The 18,254-nt window shown below is 38.2% G+C and overlaps 1 protein-coding gene across 1 annotated transcript in view; it reads left to right on the forward strand.

The window, feature by feature from the left end:
- The window catches only part of PCSK1 (proprotein convertase subtilisin/kexin type 1), a 42,298-nt gene extending 24,838 nt beyond the window's left edge, over window positions 1–17,460 (forward strand). The window contains exons 10-14 of the mRNA XM_082620305.1: window positions 7,039–7,272; window positions 10,417–10,574; window positions 11,985–12,118; window positions 13,668–13,835; window positions 15,731–17,460. Coding sequence (XP_082476431.1) covers window positions 7,039–7,272; window positions 10,417–10,574; window positions 11,985–12,118; window positions 13,668–13,835; window positions 15,731–16,102 — 1,066 coding nt within the window. The 3' untranslated portion in view covers window positions 16,103–17,460. The remainder of the gene's footprint in view (window positions 1–7,038; window positions 7,273–10,416; window positions 10,575–11,984; window positions 12,119–13,667; window positions 13,836–15,730) is intronic.
- The last annotated feature ends 794 nt before the right edge of the window (window positions 17,461–18,254 follow it).

Below are 18,254 nucleotides of genomic sequence, written 5' to 3' on the forward strand. Positions count from 1 at the left end.
TCTCATCTCTATATGCTTTTATTTCATTACTAATGAAGTTCAATATTTTATATTCTTTTGCCATTTATCATCTGTGATTGTTTATGACCTTGATTTGGTTTTATGGCCTTAGTTAGAAAAGCTACGAATGTTTGGTTAGTTTGACATTTACCTTTTAATTTTACTTACATGTAATTTTTGATGTAATGAAGTTAATATGTATACAGTTATCTTTGTCAGTCTCTTTAAGGTTTTTTTCCTTTTTATGCTCAGAAAAATCTTTACAACTCCAAATTATATACACATTTATTTATATGTCTTTTATTATGGTTCCTTTACCATATTTATGCTCTAAATCCCCCTGGAATTTATTTTAGTGTATGTTACCAAAAAGAGATTTAGCAACATTTTCCCCTTCATAATAGTTATTCAATAGTATAATACTTAACACAGAGGAAAAAAATGTTCCGATGTTGTGTGGTGAGAAATCTTTAAATGTTAAGTCAGGTGCTATGGTTGCAATGATAGAGGATGTGTTAAAACTTGTAAATTACTATTATTCTTCCTAATAAGGAAGTTATCTTAGAAGAACATCCATATTCTCTACAGAGAGGACAAAGCAGTTCCTTCACGTCATGTTCAGTAGATGAGTTGAGGTTCACAGTAGTAGAAGAACAGAACTCCTTGGCCCGGGCCATAGCTGGAAAAGCCCTGCAGCTGCTGAGGAGAGTCCAGCATTGTTTCAGGAGCCCTGGAGCCACCTGTGGAGTTGTGGTTTAGTCCCTGGTATCTCAGCTATGAAACGGCCACAGCGGCTAAGAATGATAGGCCTAGTAAGGCTTGTATCAAGAGTCTACCTACTTGGAGGGGCTGGAAAGATACTGATAAAGGAAGAGCAAATCCAGATGCCCAGTCAGAAACAGGGAAATCTGAGGCTCTTGAATCCAACAGAAAAGCTATGTTCAGAATCTGAGTCCAGTTGTAACAGGAAGGGGATGGACAGAGGGCAAAGTCTAAAGACACAAGCTTTGACTGGCATCAGCAGACCCAAACCAAATTTGAGGAGAGATAATCTAAGCAGTGAAAAGTGCAAGGAACACCTGGCTTCAAGTTCTAGGTGTATCACTAGCTATGTGACCTTAGGCAAATTAAGAGGGCTCAATTTATCATCTATAGAATGGAGGGGTCAGATCAGATCTTTTTTTTGAAACTTTTCCCTTTATAAAATCCTCCAGTTTGAAACTGAAGGTATCAGCATATATAAATCATCTAACATGAATTGCTGAGGTTGGTGGTAAGAGGTCCAGAGTGAAAGAAATAAGGTCCTATAAAGGCAAGTAGTTACACACAGGTAGTGAAACAAGATCATGATATTTATGATTTTAGGATATAAGCTTTTAGTTCCAGGGAGCTTTTAAAAGAAAACCATCTGTAAAATCTTGTCTTCCCTACCCAACACCTATCAGATGCATGCAAATGTAACTATCCAGACCTAGCCCATCCTTGTCTAGTGACCAGAATAGTAGAAACACCCATCTAGCTGAACAGATGTAATATTATTTTGACTAAGAACTGAAAATTTAAGTGTAACCTCTGACTTCTAAAATTTCAAACCTTCTATTTCTGTATAAGGAGAAAGTGATCTAAGAATGATCTAGCCTCATTAATCTCAGTTAATTCCTAATGGACTAGTTATAAAGCAGGGGCTGCATGGATTGTTATGAAATACATGGGGTCCATGAACTTCTTTGAAACTAGATGCAGAAATGTTTGAGAGTGTGTGTCTGGCATTTTGGGGGGAATGGTTTGTAGGTTCCATCAGATTCTCACACTGCTCATGATTTAAGAGACATTAAGAGTCTATGATCTCCCTGGTGCATGTAATAAGAATTTAATTCTTTTCATTTTGATTCAATCATCAGTAAGATGGCCATAATCTATCTTAACATTTATAAACTTCCTGCCAAAGTACATACAGATTATTGGGATGTCTGTTCTCAACTGGGCAGTTTTCTTAGCTCCATTCAATTGTCTATACCCAAATGACTATTTCAGAAATCTGAATGCCAGAATTTCTAGAAGAGTCCCTAGACAATCAAGATTGGAAGAATCATTTTACCATGTGTTTCTCCTCAAGGAACAACTATGGAGACTGAAGAACAACTCTGGGCTAAATTTATCAAGAATAATAACATTCAGTATTTATCAGGCTCTTACCATGGCCAGACACTGTGCTAACCTCTTTATATACAAGACCAACTCTAATCCTTACAACAGTCTTGTGACACAGAAATTATTAATTGCATTTCACTAAGGAACAAACTGAGACTTAGAGAGGTTGAGAAATGTAACCAAGATCCCACAAAAGATTTAAACTTAGGTCTGTCTGACCCCAAAGCCTGTACTACCAGCAGCTACAGGACACTGCCTCCTATAGTCCTGTGAGGGAGGGGAAATTTCATCCCCTCAAAGAAAGAGGAGTTAAGAAGATTGAGACTGATAAAGAAACATCTTAACTCATATTTATGAGTTCTGAATAAAAGGCTCCTGTCATGCAGACTACTTACTACGCTGCATTAAATATGGGACTCTGGGGAATGGGAAGAGAAGAGGGAAGGAGAAAAATGATTTCTGGCTCAAATAATAGTTTCTGGATCAAATGTATAGAGGAATACTTTCCTTCCCTAGAAGAATGTTTCTCAAACACCAGCATACAGTCATCACCTTGGGTGTTTATTTAGTTTGCAGATTCCCAGGACCAAATGCCAGCGACTCAGATTCAGAAGTTTCTGATATCCCAGGCAATGTTTATGCTGGTAGTTACCTTAACCAAAATTTGAGAAACAGCTGCTATGAAGAGTTACCTTACAACTGTATTTTCCTACAACCTCATTGGGCTGTGACTGTGAAGATGCCCATTAGGATACTTAATAGGCATATCCTGGAAATATATATATATATATATATATATATATATATATATATATATATATATAAAACACACACACACACACACACACACACACACCCTAAGAGAGACAGGAATTCCTTGGATAAATGCCTGTGGTACTATTATACTTAAGAAAGATGGCAGACAGTAACCTGTCTTTTGAGGGGAGAGCAAAGAATCAGAATAATTTTTAATAAAGAGCAAAAAGTGAAACATTGAATCCCTTCACACCTTTGCAGGTATTAAACAAACAGATGAACCAATCTTCTGTTTTCATTAAAGGTTAGAGGATGGGAAACGGACTTTCAAAGTTGCATGAAACCTTTGGATAAATCACATCAAAGAAATCCTTGACTCAGTGGATTGTGAAATGTTGGAAAATCTCTAGGTTAGAAAATCTTCAACATTTAGGCTTATCTAATTGTGATTAGAAGCTAAACCATGTAGCCTTTAAGATTTTTCACCTTAGAATTTTGTCTCCAGATTACTTTACCTACACTCTTCTAATTAGAAGCAATGCTTAATTTCAGTGTTTAATTCCAAAGCCCTTATTTTCTATAAACACATCCTTAATTAGCAACCCAATGTAGTTTTAAAAATTTTAATTATTCTGGATGCCATCGAGGAGTGAGATGCTAATTAACAGAAGAAGACTGTCAGGAATGAGAAGCACTATTGTTAGAAGCTCCTTTTCATTTATGAAATGCAATCACTCAAATGAAAAATAGGCTTAATTTTCCTAATTGCATGACAATGAAGCTCTTTGAATATTTTGCAAAGAATAGGAAAAAGAAAATTAAAAAACAATAAAATCTTCAACTAAATAAAAAATAATTCTCTAACTATAGAAATGTAGAAAATCTGCTTTGTGTTTGATTATCATGATTATCAAGACCATGCCTCCTTACTACATATCCTCATCCCAACCTACACACACACACACACACACCTGCCCACACTGAGAGTCCAAGTGGGAAATTGGTGTGTTGCCCAGAGACCCCCTTGGTAAGAGGCTTTTACCTAAAACTCCCTTTAAAAGACTGGAAGCAAGAATTTCAATAAAGAGCCATATAGGCCAGAACTAGTTTCCACATTCAGAAAATAAGCCATTTCTGCTCAACTAGTTAATTATTCCTCAGTGTGGGATGGCCAATGTGGAAACACGATCTACAATGAAGTATATATGATATGGGCAGATTGGAGTTCTGAATAATATGGAATTTTCTAGATTGTCATACTCAACCACTCATCTTATAGATGAGTCCACTCAGGCCCAGGGAGATGAATTGGTTTGCTTAAGGTCACACAGGTCTTTGGCAGTAGAATATAACTTAATGTGCCTTCTGTTACTCCCTATTCTGACCCCTAATTGTCTTAATTAGTTATATTCTTGTATTCTTTCTTCCAACTCCTATTATTTAGGTATAACATAAAACTGCCTAGACAGTTTTTTTCAAATATACGTACAAAATCATGCCCTACCCTCAGATATTTTGATTCAGTGGGTTTAGGCCTTTATCAGTCACTCTCTGTTGTTTGTCAGGAGCTCAGCTGAGCAGAGAGAAAGCATATTGAGCTGCCAGGGGTCAAAGTAGCTTTAAAGCAACAGACCAAAAATGAAAGAGTTAAGCCTTTCATCACTTACTGTGATGGTAAAGGCCAGAGTCTAAAACCAGAGAAAACACTGACTCTCCCTATTCCATTTTCCCCCATGGAAAGGTGCACCAGCTGATGGTCAGGTGAAAGCATGGACATGGGGGTTGTCTCACTGTTGAGGAAGCCCCAACAGAAGGCTCTGGTAGTTTTATGGACTCTGGGGTGGGGTGGGGTGAGGGGGAAGGCTCAGAGTGGAGAAGTACTGGGTACTGAGTCAGAGTGGGGAGAAGTATCTTCAAGGTTCCTTCTCCTCCCCCCATTAGGAGGCCTTGGCTGAGGCGCCTGAAGAAGAGCTTTGCCCAAGGCCTCAGATAAGGAGACCTAGGAATGAAGGCACAGGGCCTAGGAATGTAAATATGGGAAGAGCTTGATGGGGGAGGAAGGCCTGAGTCCTTGACTGCAGCTCCCTTCAGAGATGGTGATGCACGGGCTGTGCACTCAAACTGGTGTGGAGAGAGGACAGCTTCCCCATGAGGCCCACCAGATAGAGCCTTTGCAATGCTTATGATGAGGACTAGGATTTTAACCAGCAACAGACTCTTCAGTGTTTAGGAATGTATTGCCTCTTGCTTGTCACCAGGGGACTGTTAAACCAGTCCATTATGGGCTCTGGGGAGAAAATAGCAAGTTGAGCCAGATTCCCCTGATGGTTGTTTCACAACCAAGTGGTAAGATAGAAACCTTGAAGACTCAAAACTTAGGCATTTATTATTTAATAAATAATGCTTGATTGGCTTGATAGAAACAATGCAGGTCTTAAAGCTAAGGAAAAGCTTGAGATCATGAAAGACTCTAATGACTAATAGCAGTAAGTTTTAAAATTGTATTTAAGGCCAGTTAACACTTACACACATTCAATCATCCAACCAACCGATATTTACCCAGCATATATACCCTGTGCCTGGCATTCTTCTGAGTGCTTGGTACACATCAGAGAACAAGATGGATAAAAATCTCAGCCCTTCTCCCCGCTGATTCTAGCAGGGGAGACAGATATTAATAATACACAAAACAAATGAGTTGCTCAGTATGTTAGAAGATGATAAGCACTATGAAAGAAAAAAAAAGTATAGCAAGGTAAGAGAGCTCAGGAGTATTTGGGGAGAATTGAAATCTTAAATAGGGTGATCAGGGAAGGTTTCATATTCATTATAACAGACCTGATAATCCCATGCATCTCTGATTTATCTTTATATTGCTGCTAAATTAATTTTGCCAAGACTCCTCATTATACCATTCCCTTGCTCAAAAATCCTCAATGGCTCCCCCTTGCCCAAACGATAAAGTATAAGCTCCTTTTCCTGGCATTCAAGGTCCTCACCATCTGGCTCAGTACTCCTGCCCACCTCTTCCTTGCTTCAGTAAACCAGACTATTCACTGTACTCTGGCCACATCCTATCCTTCCCCTGTCAGAGGTTTTGACCCATTGTCTCATCCCCTGTTCTCTCTCTTTCAACTTTTTGACATTCTACCCACCCTTTAAAAATCAACTCAAATATTTCCTCCTAGAAAAGCCTTCCTAGATCTTTCCATCCCAAAAGAATTCTTTCCCTTCAAAGTTCTACAATACATTATGCTATGAATACAGCACTCAACAGATATATTATAGTTATTGAAAGACTTAGTTCCTTTACTTGATTGTACACTTCTTAAAAACATGAACTACCTCCTTGAATATCCCCACACTATTCAGCATGGTGCCTTGTAAGAATGATCTCAAGTAGCTAAGAGCTTCTTGACACTTTTGCTATATAAAGAAAAGAGTTAAAAAATAGTTAAGAGTTGGGCTTCCCTGGTGGCGCAGTGATTGAGAGTCTGCCTGCCGATGCAGGCGACACGGGTTCGTGTCCCAGTCCGGGAAGATCCCACATGCCGCGGAGTGGCTGGGCCCGTGAGCCATGGCCGCTGAGCTTGCGTGTCCGGAGCCTGTGCTCCGCAATGGGAGAGGCCACAACAGTGAGAGCCCCATGTACAGAAAAAAAAAAAAAAAAAAAAATTTAAGAGTAGGTAGCCAGCCCATGTCTAAATCTGAGTCTTCCTAAGAAGGAAGTCAAAAGCTCAACTGTGGGTTCATAATGCTGAAAATACTAAGACTGTTAATGAACAGCAGAAGATTGGAGGGCACAAAGGAAGTGCTAACATTTTAAATTTTGCTCCAGTTAAATGTAAGTACATAGGAATCAGGGACCAAGTTCTACTTTTCTACAATGCTGAAAACGAATTTTACTCATGCTAAGATCGTAACTTATGTGGTATGAGGAGAAGTTTTCAAGACTGTATTTTTAATTATGAATGAAAGACATAACAATAGTGATACACACAAAAATTACATAAGTACAGTTGCAAAAGATACGTCATCATCTCTGAATGGAGATGATTGTTTTTTGCACTTGATTTTGCAAGGAAACTTCTTTTTGTCCCTGAAAGATTCTTTGGGTCACTTCCTCTCCAGTCCAAATCTCACCTGGCGAGATATGCAGCACTTGGTTGTCTGGACCTCTGAGTATGACCCACTGGCCAATAACCCTGGATGGAAAAAGAATGGAGCAGGCTTGATGGTGAATAGTCGATTTGGATTTGGGTTGCTAAATGCCAAAGCTCTGGTGGATTTAGCTGATCCCAGGACCTGGAGCAGTGTGTCTGAGAAGAAGGAGTGTGTTGTAAAGGACAATGACTTTGAGCCCAGGTAAGTGTCTCCAGGAATTTTAAACAAATGTGTGCCCAAGGCACTATTTGAGTATGACGTTTGTCACTCTGCCTAATTTTTCTCACCTACCCTTCTGAAGCAGATGGAGATGGCATTTGTCAGTGTTCCCTGTGTGTCCATGAGGAATCACAGAGATCAAAGATTTGCAAATCGTGTTAACATGTTTGTATTTTCCTCTCATAGCCTACCAACCAGATAGCAGTAAGTTAATGTGCACAATTGATTTATATATCACTAAGAAAAATCATTGCCAGTTAAACTATTACCAACCATCAGTTCTTTAATATTCATTCCAAATTCAAAGATGTTAAAATGGTTTTTTTAATGCATCTTAGAAATGATGAAATGCAGTACTTGCCAACCAGTGTTACCCCAAACCTATTTCCAAAAGAACCTCGCTTCATGCCACAGTGCTTTGTGATTCATGACTTTCCTTCCGTGAAGGATCTTTTATCATATGGCTTTCAATTAGACTACACCTCTCCCACTACATCTAGCTACGGAAGCAGAATCTCGTATCAAGGCAACTGCAATTGTACAGAAGACCCACTCACACAAAATATCCAAGGGTGGGAGGCTTGGAGGGCCTGCATTAGGGAGAGAAAATCATTTCTTAAGAGAGTATATTTCAGTATTGGACCACTTTTTGATGGCTATAAGGCAAATCTGCTTGAATTCAATGCCACAGCAAATAGCTTGTATTTAAGTATCTGTGTCTTCCTTAACATTTTTTTTCCTTTTTTCCCTTTTTATTTTATTGTGTTAAGAAGTCTTAACATGAGATCTACCCTCTTAAATTTTAAGTGTACAATACATAATTGTTAACTATAAGTACAATGTACAACTGATCTCTAGAACTTATTTATCTTGCTTAACTTAAACTTTATGCCCAGTGATTAGGAACTCTCCATTCCCCCCACAAGCCTCAGGCAACCAACATTCCACTCTTTGACTCTATGAATTTGACTATTTTAGATACCTCATATAAGTAGAATCATGCAATATTTATCTACCTCTGACTGCTTTATTCACTCAGCACAATGTCCTCAAGTTGTATCCATATTGTCACATAAAGCAGAATTTCCTTCTTTTTTGAAGCTAATATTCCATTGTATGTATGGAATATTACATATTCTTTATCCATTCATGTGTTGATGAATTTCTAGGTTGTTTCCAGGTGTTGGCTACTGTGAATAATACTACGATGAACATGGGAGTGCTAATATCTCTTTGAGATCCTGGGTTCAATTCTTTTGATAAATATCCATAAGTGAGACTCCTGGATCATATGGCAGTTTTATTTTTTTTTACAAAACTTCATACTGTTTTCCATAGTGGCTGTACCATTTTGTACTCCCACCAGTTGTGCAAGGGCTCCAATTTCTCCACATGCTCATCAACAGTTGTCTTTTTTTGTTTGTTTGTTTTAAGTAATAGTCATCTGACTCTTGACAGGTGGTTTGTTTTTTTTTTGTTTTTTTTTTTGTTTTTTTTTTTTGCGGTACACGGGCCTCTCACTGTTGTGGCCTCTCCCATTGCGGAGCACAGGCTCCAGATGCACAGGCTCAGCAGCCACGGCTCAGAGACCCAGCCGCTCCACGGCATGTGGGATCTTCCCGGACCGGGGCACGAACCTGTGTCCCCTGCATCAGCAGGTGGACTCTCAACCACTGTGCCACAAGGGAAGTCCCTTGACAGGTGTTTTGATGTGGGTTTTGATTTGCATTTCCCTGATGATTAATGATGGTAAACTTTTTTTTTTTCACATACCTGTTGGTCATTTGTATGCCCTCTTTGGAGAAATGTTGATTTAGGTCCTTGGCTCATTTTTGAATCAGGTTGTTGGTTTTTTTTGCTATTGAGTTGTAGGAGTTCTTATATATTTTAGAGATTAACCCTTTATCAGATATTGTCTACCATTCTGCAGGTTGCCATTTCAGTTTGATTGTTTCCTTTGCTGTGCAGAGGCTTTTTAGTTTGATGTAGTCCTACTCGTTTATTTTTTGTGTGTATGCTGCCTGTGCTTTTAATGTCATATCCATTAAATCACTGCCAAGACCAATGTAATGAAGCTTTTTCCCTATGTTTTCTTCTAGGAGTTTTACAGTTTCAGGTCTAATGGGTGCGTTTATTTCTGGGATCTCTATTCTGTTCTATTGGCTTGTATTTCTGTCTTTATGCCAGTACTATACTTTTTTTCTTTTGAAGTATAGTTGATGTACAATATTATATAAGTTACAGATGTAAAATATAGTGATTTACAATTTTTTAAGTTTATACTCCATTTATAATTATTATAAAATATTGGTTATATTCCCTGTGTTGTACAATATACCCTTATACCTTATTTTATACCCAAGAGTTTATACCTCTTAATCCCCTACCCCTGTATTGCCCCTCCACTTCCCTCTCCACACTGGTAACCACTAATTTGTTCTCTATATCTGTGAGTCTGTTTCTTTTTTGTTATATTTACTAGTTTGTTGTATATTTTAGATTCCACATATAAGTGATATCATACAGCATTTGTTTTTCTCTGACTTATTTCACTTAGCATAGTACTCACCAAGTCCAGCCATGTTGTTGCAAATGGCAAAATTTCATTTTGTTTATGGCTGGTTAGTATTCCATCATATGGGTGTGTGTATATCACATTGTCTTTATCCATTTATCTGTTGATGGACACTTAAGCTGCTTCCATATCTTAGCAATTGTAAATAATGGTGCTATGAACACTGGAGTGCATGTATCTTTTCGAATTAGTGCTTTTTTTTTTCCTTCAGTACCATACTGTTTTGATTGCTGTAGCTTTGTATTATATTTTGAAATTAGGAAGTGTGATTCCTCCAGCTTTGATCTTCTTTCTTGGGGTTGATTTGGCTATTTATAGTCTTTTGTGGTTCCATATAAATTGTAGAATTGTTTTTTTCTATTTCCACAAAAACCTTATCATTTTCTTGTGCATTAAAATTACTTTATACCTAATCCTGAATTGATTTCTACTCATAATAGAGACAACAAGCCTAGCTGAGTATCTCCTTAAGAGTGTTGTGTATGTATTTCCATAAAATGCAAGGAAGAAGAGATACACTTTGTTCAGTGATGATTCTTTAATGTATTTAGAGCCCTGAAAGCTAATGGAGAAGTTATCATAGAAATTCCAACAAGAGCTTGTGAAGGACAAGAAAATGCTATCAAGTCACTGGAACATGTGCAATTTGAAGCAACAATTGAATATTCCCGCAGAGGAGACCTTCATGTCACCCTCACTTCTGCTGCTGGTAAATTTCAAAAAAAAAAAAACACAAAAAACAAAATTCAATTTCTTCTAAATTATGTGTTTAAATTTTTCAGTATAAATTAAATGATTTCAAATCAGTGATTGATTTTTCTTTATATATAGACCTAAGTCTTCCCATAGATACTTTCAGGTCTTAAAATATATGTTTGTTTGTTTGTTTGTTTGTTTTGCATCAGAACTCTGCTCTGCTCATTCAAACTGATCCTTAGATAAGCAAAGAATGAGGCCTATTCAAATAATACCAATTAATAAACCCTTCTGAGTTATGCATTTTCAAACTGTGCTCATTATCCCAGGTCACTATCCCAGGTCACATATCTATCATTCATTTCTCTCAGGTAACACATTAGTGAAAGTTACTCTAATAATTAAGCTGACAGATATATCAGTCTCATCCAAGGAATTAAGTGGAAAAACTGAGAATTCTGATCCATGAAAGAGAGTTGAGGAGACTAACAAATTTTTCCACAATTATATGATTGAGGCATATGATATGATATATGGATATTTGTCCTTTCCTGAAAGGTTACTAAGTCAGACAAGATCATAGATGGTAAAGAGCTTGTGAAACATAAACCACGATCCAACCAGGAGAAGCTGTCCTAATCCTTTTTCATGTTTTAGTAGGATTCAACTGACTAAATTTAATTCCCATAAGTGATGTATGAGAAAGATGAACTATCTCTATAATGCCCTTCCAGGATATGAACTTCCTAGAGGTTTGGAGTAAGTTCTGTTAATTCTGGAATTACACTTCCTTAATACCTTGGAATTGGCTGGAAATATTGGCAGAATGCTTTTTCATTAATGGCCCTATAGTTCATTTGATACTTTCTCTTAAAAATATTATTTATTGATCTATAGAACTTGGATTTGAAAATTTAGAGTAACTACTCTTACTAGTAAACTACTCTTAATAGTAGCTTTTATATGACAAGAGATTAAATTATATATGGCTTTATTTTATTATGTCTATGCTACATTATAGACTCAGGCACCTATTAAATTTTCAAAACTTCCTCTTAAATTTCAAAATGATAGTTCCATTAATATGTATGTTAGGTCTTTGATGCTCTTCTTTAATGTAGTTCATAAACATAGTTCTCTGAGTTCTCCTTATTCAGATAAACCTTACTCAATATATTCATCCATTATTTATTTTTCTACAATATTTATTGACAACTTATTATATGTCAGGCAATGCACTAAGTACTGTGAATAAAAACTTTTTTATTTCCTGAGAATGTCTCCATCCTAGTATTATACTCAAAGGGAAAATTAAGAGGGCTAGTTTTTCCCGGCTTCCATTTTCAGTTATCAAATGCTAAAGTGTGCCTACTATCAGATCTGTTAGGACACTTGTTAATTTGTGATTCTTGCATGAAAACAGGAACCAGCACCGTACTGTTGGCTGAAAGAGAGCGGGATACATCTCCTAATGGCTTTAAGAATTGGGATTTCATGTCTGTTCACACGTGGGGAGAGAATCCCATAGGCACTTGGACTTTGGGAATTACAGACATTGTAAGTATGAATGAAAGGATATAGAACCACAAGCTCACTTTTAAACACTCTGAAGCTGTTTTAAAGTTAGTGCATAAGAAAGGGCCCAAAGGAAATTTGATCACTCCTTATGGAGGTAAGGAGAAAGTTTAGTGTTTCAAGCTCTGCCCACTTGGCTATATAGAAAATAAATTTTAAAAAATTAGGCACCAGCCATATAAGAAGGAAGAAAAGATATTTTGATACACAATGTGACAGACTGTGGGGCAAATCCAAGTATACCCATGTCAGAACACAGCCAGCCACATGACCTACTCAGCCACCAGAATCAGCTGTATTCTCAACCATAGTTAAATGCTACACCAACTTTGCTATAACACTCTGCTGGGGTCATATGACAGAACTCTTACCAATATTTACTGCAGTGGCTATTTAAAAGTAGCTTACTTGTTAGATAACATATCTTATTTAATATGACTTTTTTGGTTTTGTTTCAGTTATGAAACAAAAGCATTTCTCAGTTTTCTTTCTGTTTGCTAACACTCTGATTTTCTTCTATAATTGTAACACACTGTCCCAAAAATAAAGTGTCTGAGCAAAAAGCCAAATACAGTTGAATTATTTATTTTTATATCATTTCTCCATCATTTTCTATAGGTGAGCATATAAATGAATGGTTTTTCAGGTCCAAGTTATTCTGAGTTAGCAGTGTTATAAGTACCAGTAGCACCAGATTCAATGTCTAGATAACTTTTTTAAAATAAATGATTTTAAATTCCTGGAGATGTTAATTAAATTAATAAAAATTCTACAGTCATTGTTACTTTTTTTTCTCTGAGAATAGCTTTCAGCTAAAGACTGCTAAAATTGTGATTTAGCAATGGAAGTTGTAAAAATTTCTGCTCTCATAGGGAGAACAAGAAAACGTTCTTAGTTTATGGTCCTGTTCCTGACCTTGGCTTCCATTCTTTAACTCAGTTTCACCATAAGGAAACTAAGAAAATCTGTTTACCAAGATGGGACTATTTTATACCAAGTCTTCAAAATCTGACTCTACAATTTTAGATTTTTTTTAAGATATTTTAGATTTTTTTTAAAGATATTTTAGATTTCAGCATTATTTTTAACATAATTGTTGAGCCTGTGAAAATTATTACTCTTCCCATAAATATACAGTTCTTAAGGACTGCTTAAGGCTGAAGGCTATTTATATGACTCTGCAGACTTTTTTTTTCCCCCAATGGAATGTTTCTACAAGTTGATAATTGATAAATATAATTCTCATTATATAAGATACAGCCAACTTTTCAAGGACACACCCAGTATAGAAAAGAAGGTTCACGTAGAGTTCTCCTTTTTTAATTGAAGGCAATTAATCAGTTTTTAAATCTTTGAACCTGTCAACTATCTCTTTTCATAGGAAGAGTGAGTCCAGTGATTTTGTCTTTGTACCGAGAGCTCTACACATAAAATGCACAGAATTTTAAAATTAAACTATAAAATTTAGCTATTTTGAAGGAGTTTATATTGCTCAGAATATACACTAAAATTATGTATGCTTACTCATTAGTCTGGAAGAATGCAAAATGAAGGAAGAATCGTGAACTGGAAGCTAATTCTGCATGGGACCTCTTCTCAACCAGAACACATGAAAGAGCCCCGAGTGTACACGTCCTACAACACCGTTCAGAATGACCGAAGAGGGGTGGAGAAGATGGTGGATTCGGGGGAGGTCTGTGTGGCTCTGTTCTTACTGGCATGTTCTTTTGTGAACTGTAGTAGACAATGTAGTGGGTGAAGCTGCCCCTAACTTTTAGGCAGGAAGTGAATCAAACATGGGTTGGGAGGAAAGGGAGTAGGAGTAAACTGTTTATTTTCCACAGGAAATTGTTTCATTCATTTATTCTTTTATCTGAAAGTTAGAAATTAAAATGAATGAATTCAAAATTATTCAGTTCTCTAACATGAATTTTCTCCATTTATAACAATATCAAATTTTAAAGAGAGCTGTCTTTTTGTATGATCACATATAGCCAACATTTGTATTGAACCTAGTTTGTAAGCATTTTTCACATTGTCTCATTTAACTTATAATCCTTGTAACCTAGAAAGGATAGACCTCACTATGTCCATTTTACAGAAAGAAGACCAAGACTCAACTGACCAAATCATGCAGGCTTCTCTTTACTAATTCCTTAACTGACACTTCTTGGCAACTCCAAGGGGAGCTATAGAATCACAGTTTCTCTCAGAAAATTGCCAAGGAAAGCTAAAGTCAGTCAGTTACATTCCTAGGTCTCAGCCTACTGAGGCTGCTGGCTTCTCCCTTATCAGATGGTGGGAAGAAAGCACATTTTCTTTATCTCTGTATCCCCCAGGCCTCTAGCACAGTGCCTCAGATGTAGTAGGTAGGTTATCAGAATTTCCAGAATGTCCTTTCCTGAATAGGTCTGGCTCTCTGACAGGTGTTTTGGAAGGTACAAAGACATTATTTACTCAAGAAATTTATAAACTAGCTGTGAGAAGGCCTCAGCTCATATTATGGCCCCATTTACGTTCTGCAGAACAGCCTTCCTCTGGGACTCCACCTTGGAGGCCTCCTCTTCCCAATTCTGGAGGCAGGTGGACCTTGTGGGTATTTCTTCCTCCAAGGTTCCTTAAGGGGTATTAACAGGACCATTTGGCTGTTAAAATACTGAAATGCTTCCACAACCGTTGACAAAGAGCCACTTCTCTGATTTCTCCAGTTCCCCCCTTCCCCGCCCACCACCCCAGTCTCTCCCCAGGCCCTTCTGACAACTCAGAGGCTGAAAGGGCAGCTCCTGACAGAGCAAGAGGCCTCTAGAAAGCTATTCCCACACGACGGCACTGTTGGCGCCTCTGTACGAGTTATTACCTATTTTAATATCAGCTCCTTCCCAAAACGTGGGTGGGAGGAAAGGGAGTGGGGGTGGTAAATTGATTCTTTTCCATAGGATGAAACCCTACTATCTTTTTTTTTTTTTTTTTTTTTTTTGCGGTACGCGGGCCTCTCACTGTTGTGGCCTCTCCCGTTGCGGAGCACAGGCTCCGGACGCGCAGGCTCAGTGGCCATGGCTCACGGGCCCAGCCGCTCCGCGGCATGTGGGATCCTCCCGGACCGGGGCACGAGCCCGTGTCCCCTGCATCGGCAGGCGGACTCTCAACCACTGCGCCACCAGGGAAGCCCCCTACTATCTTTTAAAATTTATTTTTTCATCCAGAATTCAGACATTAAAATTAATGAATTCAATATTGTTAAATTCCCTAACTTGAATTCTACTACAGCAGGCTGACAAGTGAAGGAGACAGATAGGTATGAGCGCTTACATACATCATCTCGTTCAGTCTTCAAAACCACCAGAAATAGAGGGATTCTTATTGCCATTTTACAGGAGAAGTTCACGGAGATTAAAAAGGTGCCAAAGGTGCCTCAGTAAATGAGAAAATGAGGATTGAACTCCGAGATAGTGTGATCCCAAGCCTTGTGATCTCTCTGCTCCCCAGACTGCCTCTCGAGGGGCAGGCAGTGGGCGTGTGCTGCAGCTGGCTTGCCTGCTCCTAAATAATGAGCCTTCTCCCCTTTGCCGGTGGCTTTCTGTGTTTCAGGAACAGCCCACACAAGAGAACCTGAATGTGAACACTCTGGCATCCAAAAGCCCCAGCAGCAGCGGTGTGGGGGGCAGAAGGGATGAGCTGGCAGAGGGAGCCCCTTCTGAGGCCATGCTACAACTCCTACAAAGCGCTTTCAGCAAAAACTCACCCCCAAAGCAATCACCAAAGAAGTCTCCAAGTGCAAAGCTCAACATCCCCTACGAAAATTTCTATGAAGCCCTGGAAAGGCTGAACAAACCTTCCCAGCTTAAAGACTCTGAGGATAGTCTGTATAATGACTACGTTGATGTTTTCTATAACACGAAACCTTATAAGCACAGGGATGACCGGCTGCTGCAAGCTCTGGTGGACATTTTGAGGAAAGAAAATTAAAATGAGTGGTGGTCCTAAGTTGGAAATAGTCATGCTTTTTCCTTCCCGTTAGATATTGCCTGTGTCTGAAGTGCTTGTTGTCATTGATTCTTCTGCTTGTAATATCCTTTGCGGTACTTTTTCTTTTTCTCTCCAACCTGGATAGTTGAAAGCTATGAGCTCAAGCAGTAAATCCATCTTCCTGAATTGATTATAGCTCTTTCAAAACACATCTTCCCTGCCTGCACAAGTCAAATGTTTTGTTCTTTCTGGAGCCACGGTTCACACGTGGTCCTCATACCACATGAGAATGCCTCCTCAGGCCTCCCATTGCATGTCTGAAAAGAAAAGGCATAACCTGGGCAACAGTTAATTTGAAAAAGTAATCTGCAAAAAATAAGAGGAAGGAAGACTATTCTTAACAGCTTGTCCTCTGTCTTTGCCATGTGGTGATTCAAATTTTGATGCCAAAGAAAGGTTTGGAAAGTCTCTAATGAAGGAGTTCACAATCAGACTCACACCCTGGGTCTTTCTACTCCAAAGTACTGCTCATTCAGGAAGTGGCCATTAGATCATTCTGGGGAAAGGCTGGGTTATTTAGATCCAGAAACAGGCCTCAAACCCTGCATTTTCTGGTTTGAGCAGTTTTAGATCATTTTTTGTTGCTTGGTGTGCCGTGGCGAGGCCTCCATGGATCTAAAGGTGACTGTGACTCATGCTGTGAGCTCTGGCCTTCCTCTCTTCCTCATTACCTTCTCCTTTCTCAGCCACAAACTAAATACTGAGAGAGCTACTGATACCACTTTCTTAGAACAAACTTATACTTGGGACTTGGCAAATTCCTAATCATAATATTTTTAATAGTCATAATAGGAAACCACTCATAACATGGAAAACCAATAACAGGAAAATATTCATAATAAGGAGAGCCAGTGGGAGGTTTCATTTGTTTTTTAAATTATGTTCATTAGAGCAGATTTTTCTGGATCTTTGAAACTCAGTGTTCATTCCTTGACACTAAAGGCCCTTCTCCAGTCTTATAGATGATAGTATCCAAATTCTCACCAAATTGTTTCCAAGCTTCAACTCAGAGGACACAAGCTGGCAGCCCAAAGGCTAGATTTTGTTTGGCATGTTAAATGTTTTAAATATGTGAGTGATTATTGAAAATATGAGATTTCACATAAAACCTAATTCTCAGACCCATCTTCCCTCATTGCAACAGTTGGTTGAAGCTGAGTAGCAGCTGCCCAGCTAGACTTGAACACATGCCCCCATGATACCCTGTTCTGTGCTGCTTATCATGGGCACCTTACAGGTCAGCATTCAATAGGCATTTGATTTTACCCTTTCCTGCACTAATGAACATGTACAAAGTGTAAATGCATTAGGAAAGAAATATCCCCAACTTCTTTCAGGTAGGACCTGTATAATAATCAATAATTATAAGAATCTGTCATGATCTAATTTATAGGCAAAAAAAAAAAAGGTATTTGAGACCCCTGAAAGTAGCTCTGAAATCTTGTTTGACTTATGTGTTTAATCTCACCTTACCCAGATGCTCATTTATACTAATTCATTAACTGCCAATCCCCTCACTTCCCACTCCCTATATGCTCACAAAGGTTCCAGTCACCTACAATACTGGCATTCTCCCACTGAGTTTGCTGTTTGCAATTCTTCCATGAAGTCTGAACTTCATAAGGCCACACATGCACTGGACCAGGAAGAGAACTACATTGAACTAGATCAGGAAAAGAACCCTAGAGTCTGTCACTTGCTTTAAAGTGTGTTTGGTAAGACAAACTTTCACCCTCAATTCTACCATTTGAATTTGTGCAGAATAAGGGTATTTCCAGAGCAATATCCATGATGCATCTAGGATGTTCTCCTGAAAGAATTGCAGTATCACTCTGTCCTTGGAAGTATCACATGTTGTTTGATACATAGTGTTAGATAGAATTTTGAAAATTTCTGCACATCAAAAAGTATTAAATAAAGCTGAAAAGTACCAGAGAGTTACTAGATCAATTTTCAACTAAAAAAATAAAGCTAAGGCCCAGAGAGGCCAATTAACAGTAAAAAATGAAAACTCATCCTATCCCCATTCCTAACCTAGTGCTAATTGTATGAAGCTTTCTTTTTCATTCTTCTGACAGTATCTTTTCCTGGT

The sequence above is a fragment of the Mesoplodon mirus genome (genome assembly GCF_964341445.2).
Source record: "Mesoplodon mirus genome assembly, chromosome: 5".
NCBI classification, from domain to species: Eukaryota; Metazoa; Chordata; class Mammalia; order Artiodactyla; family Ziphiidae; genus Mesoplodon; species Mesoplodon mirus.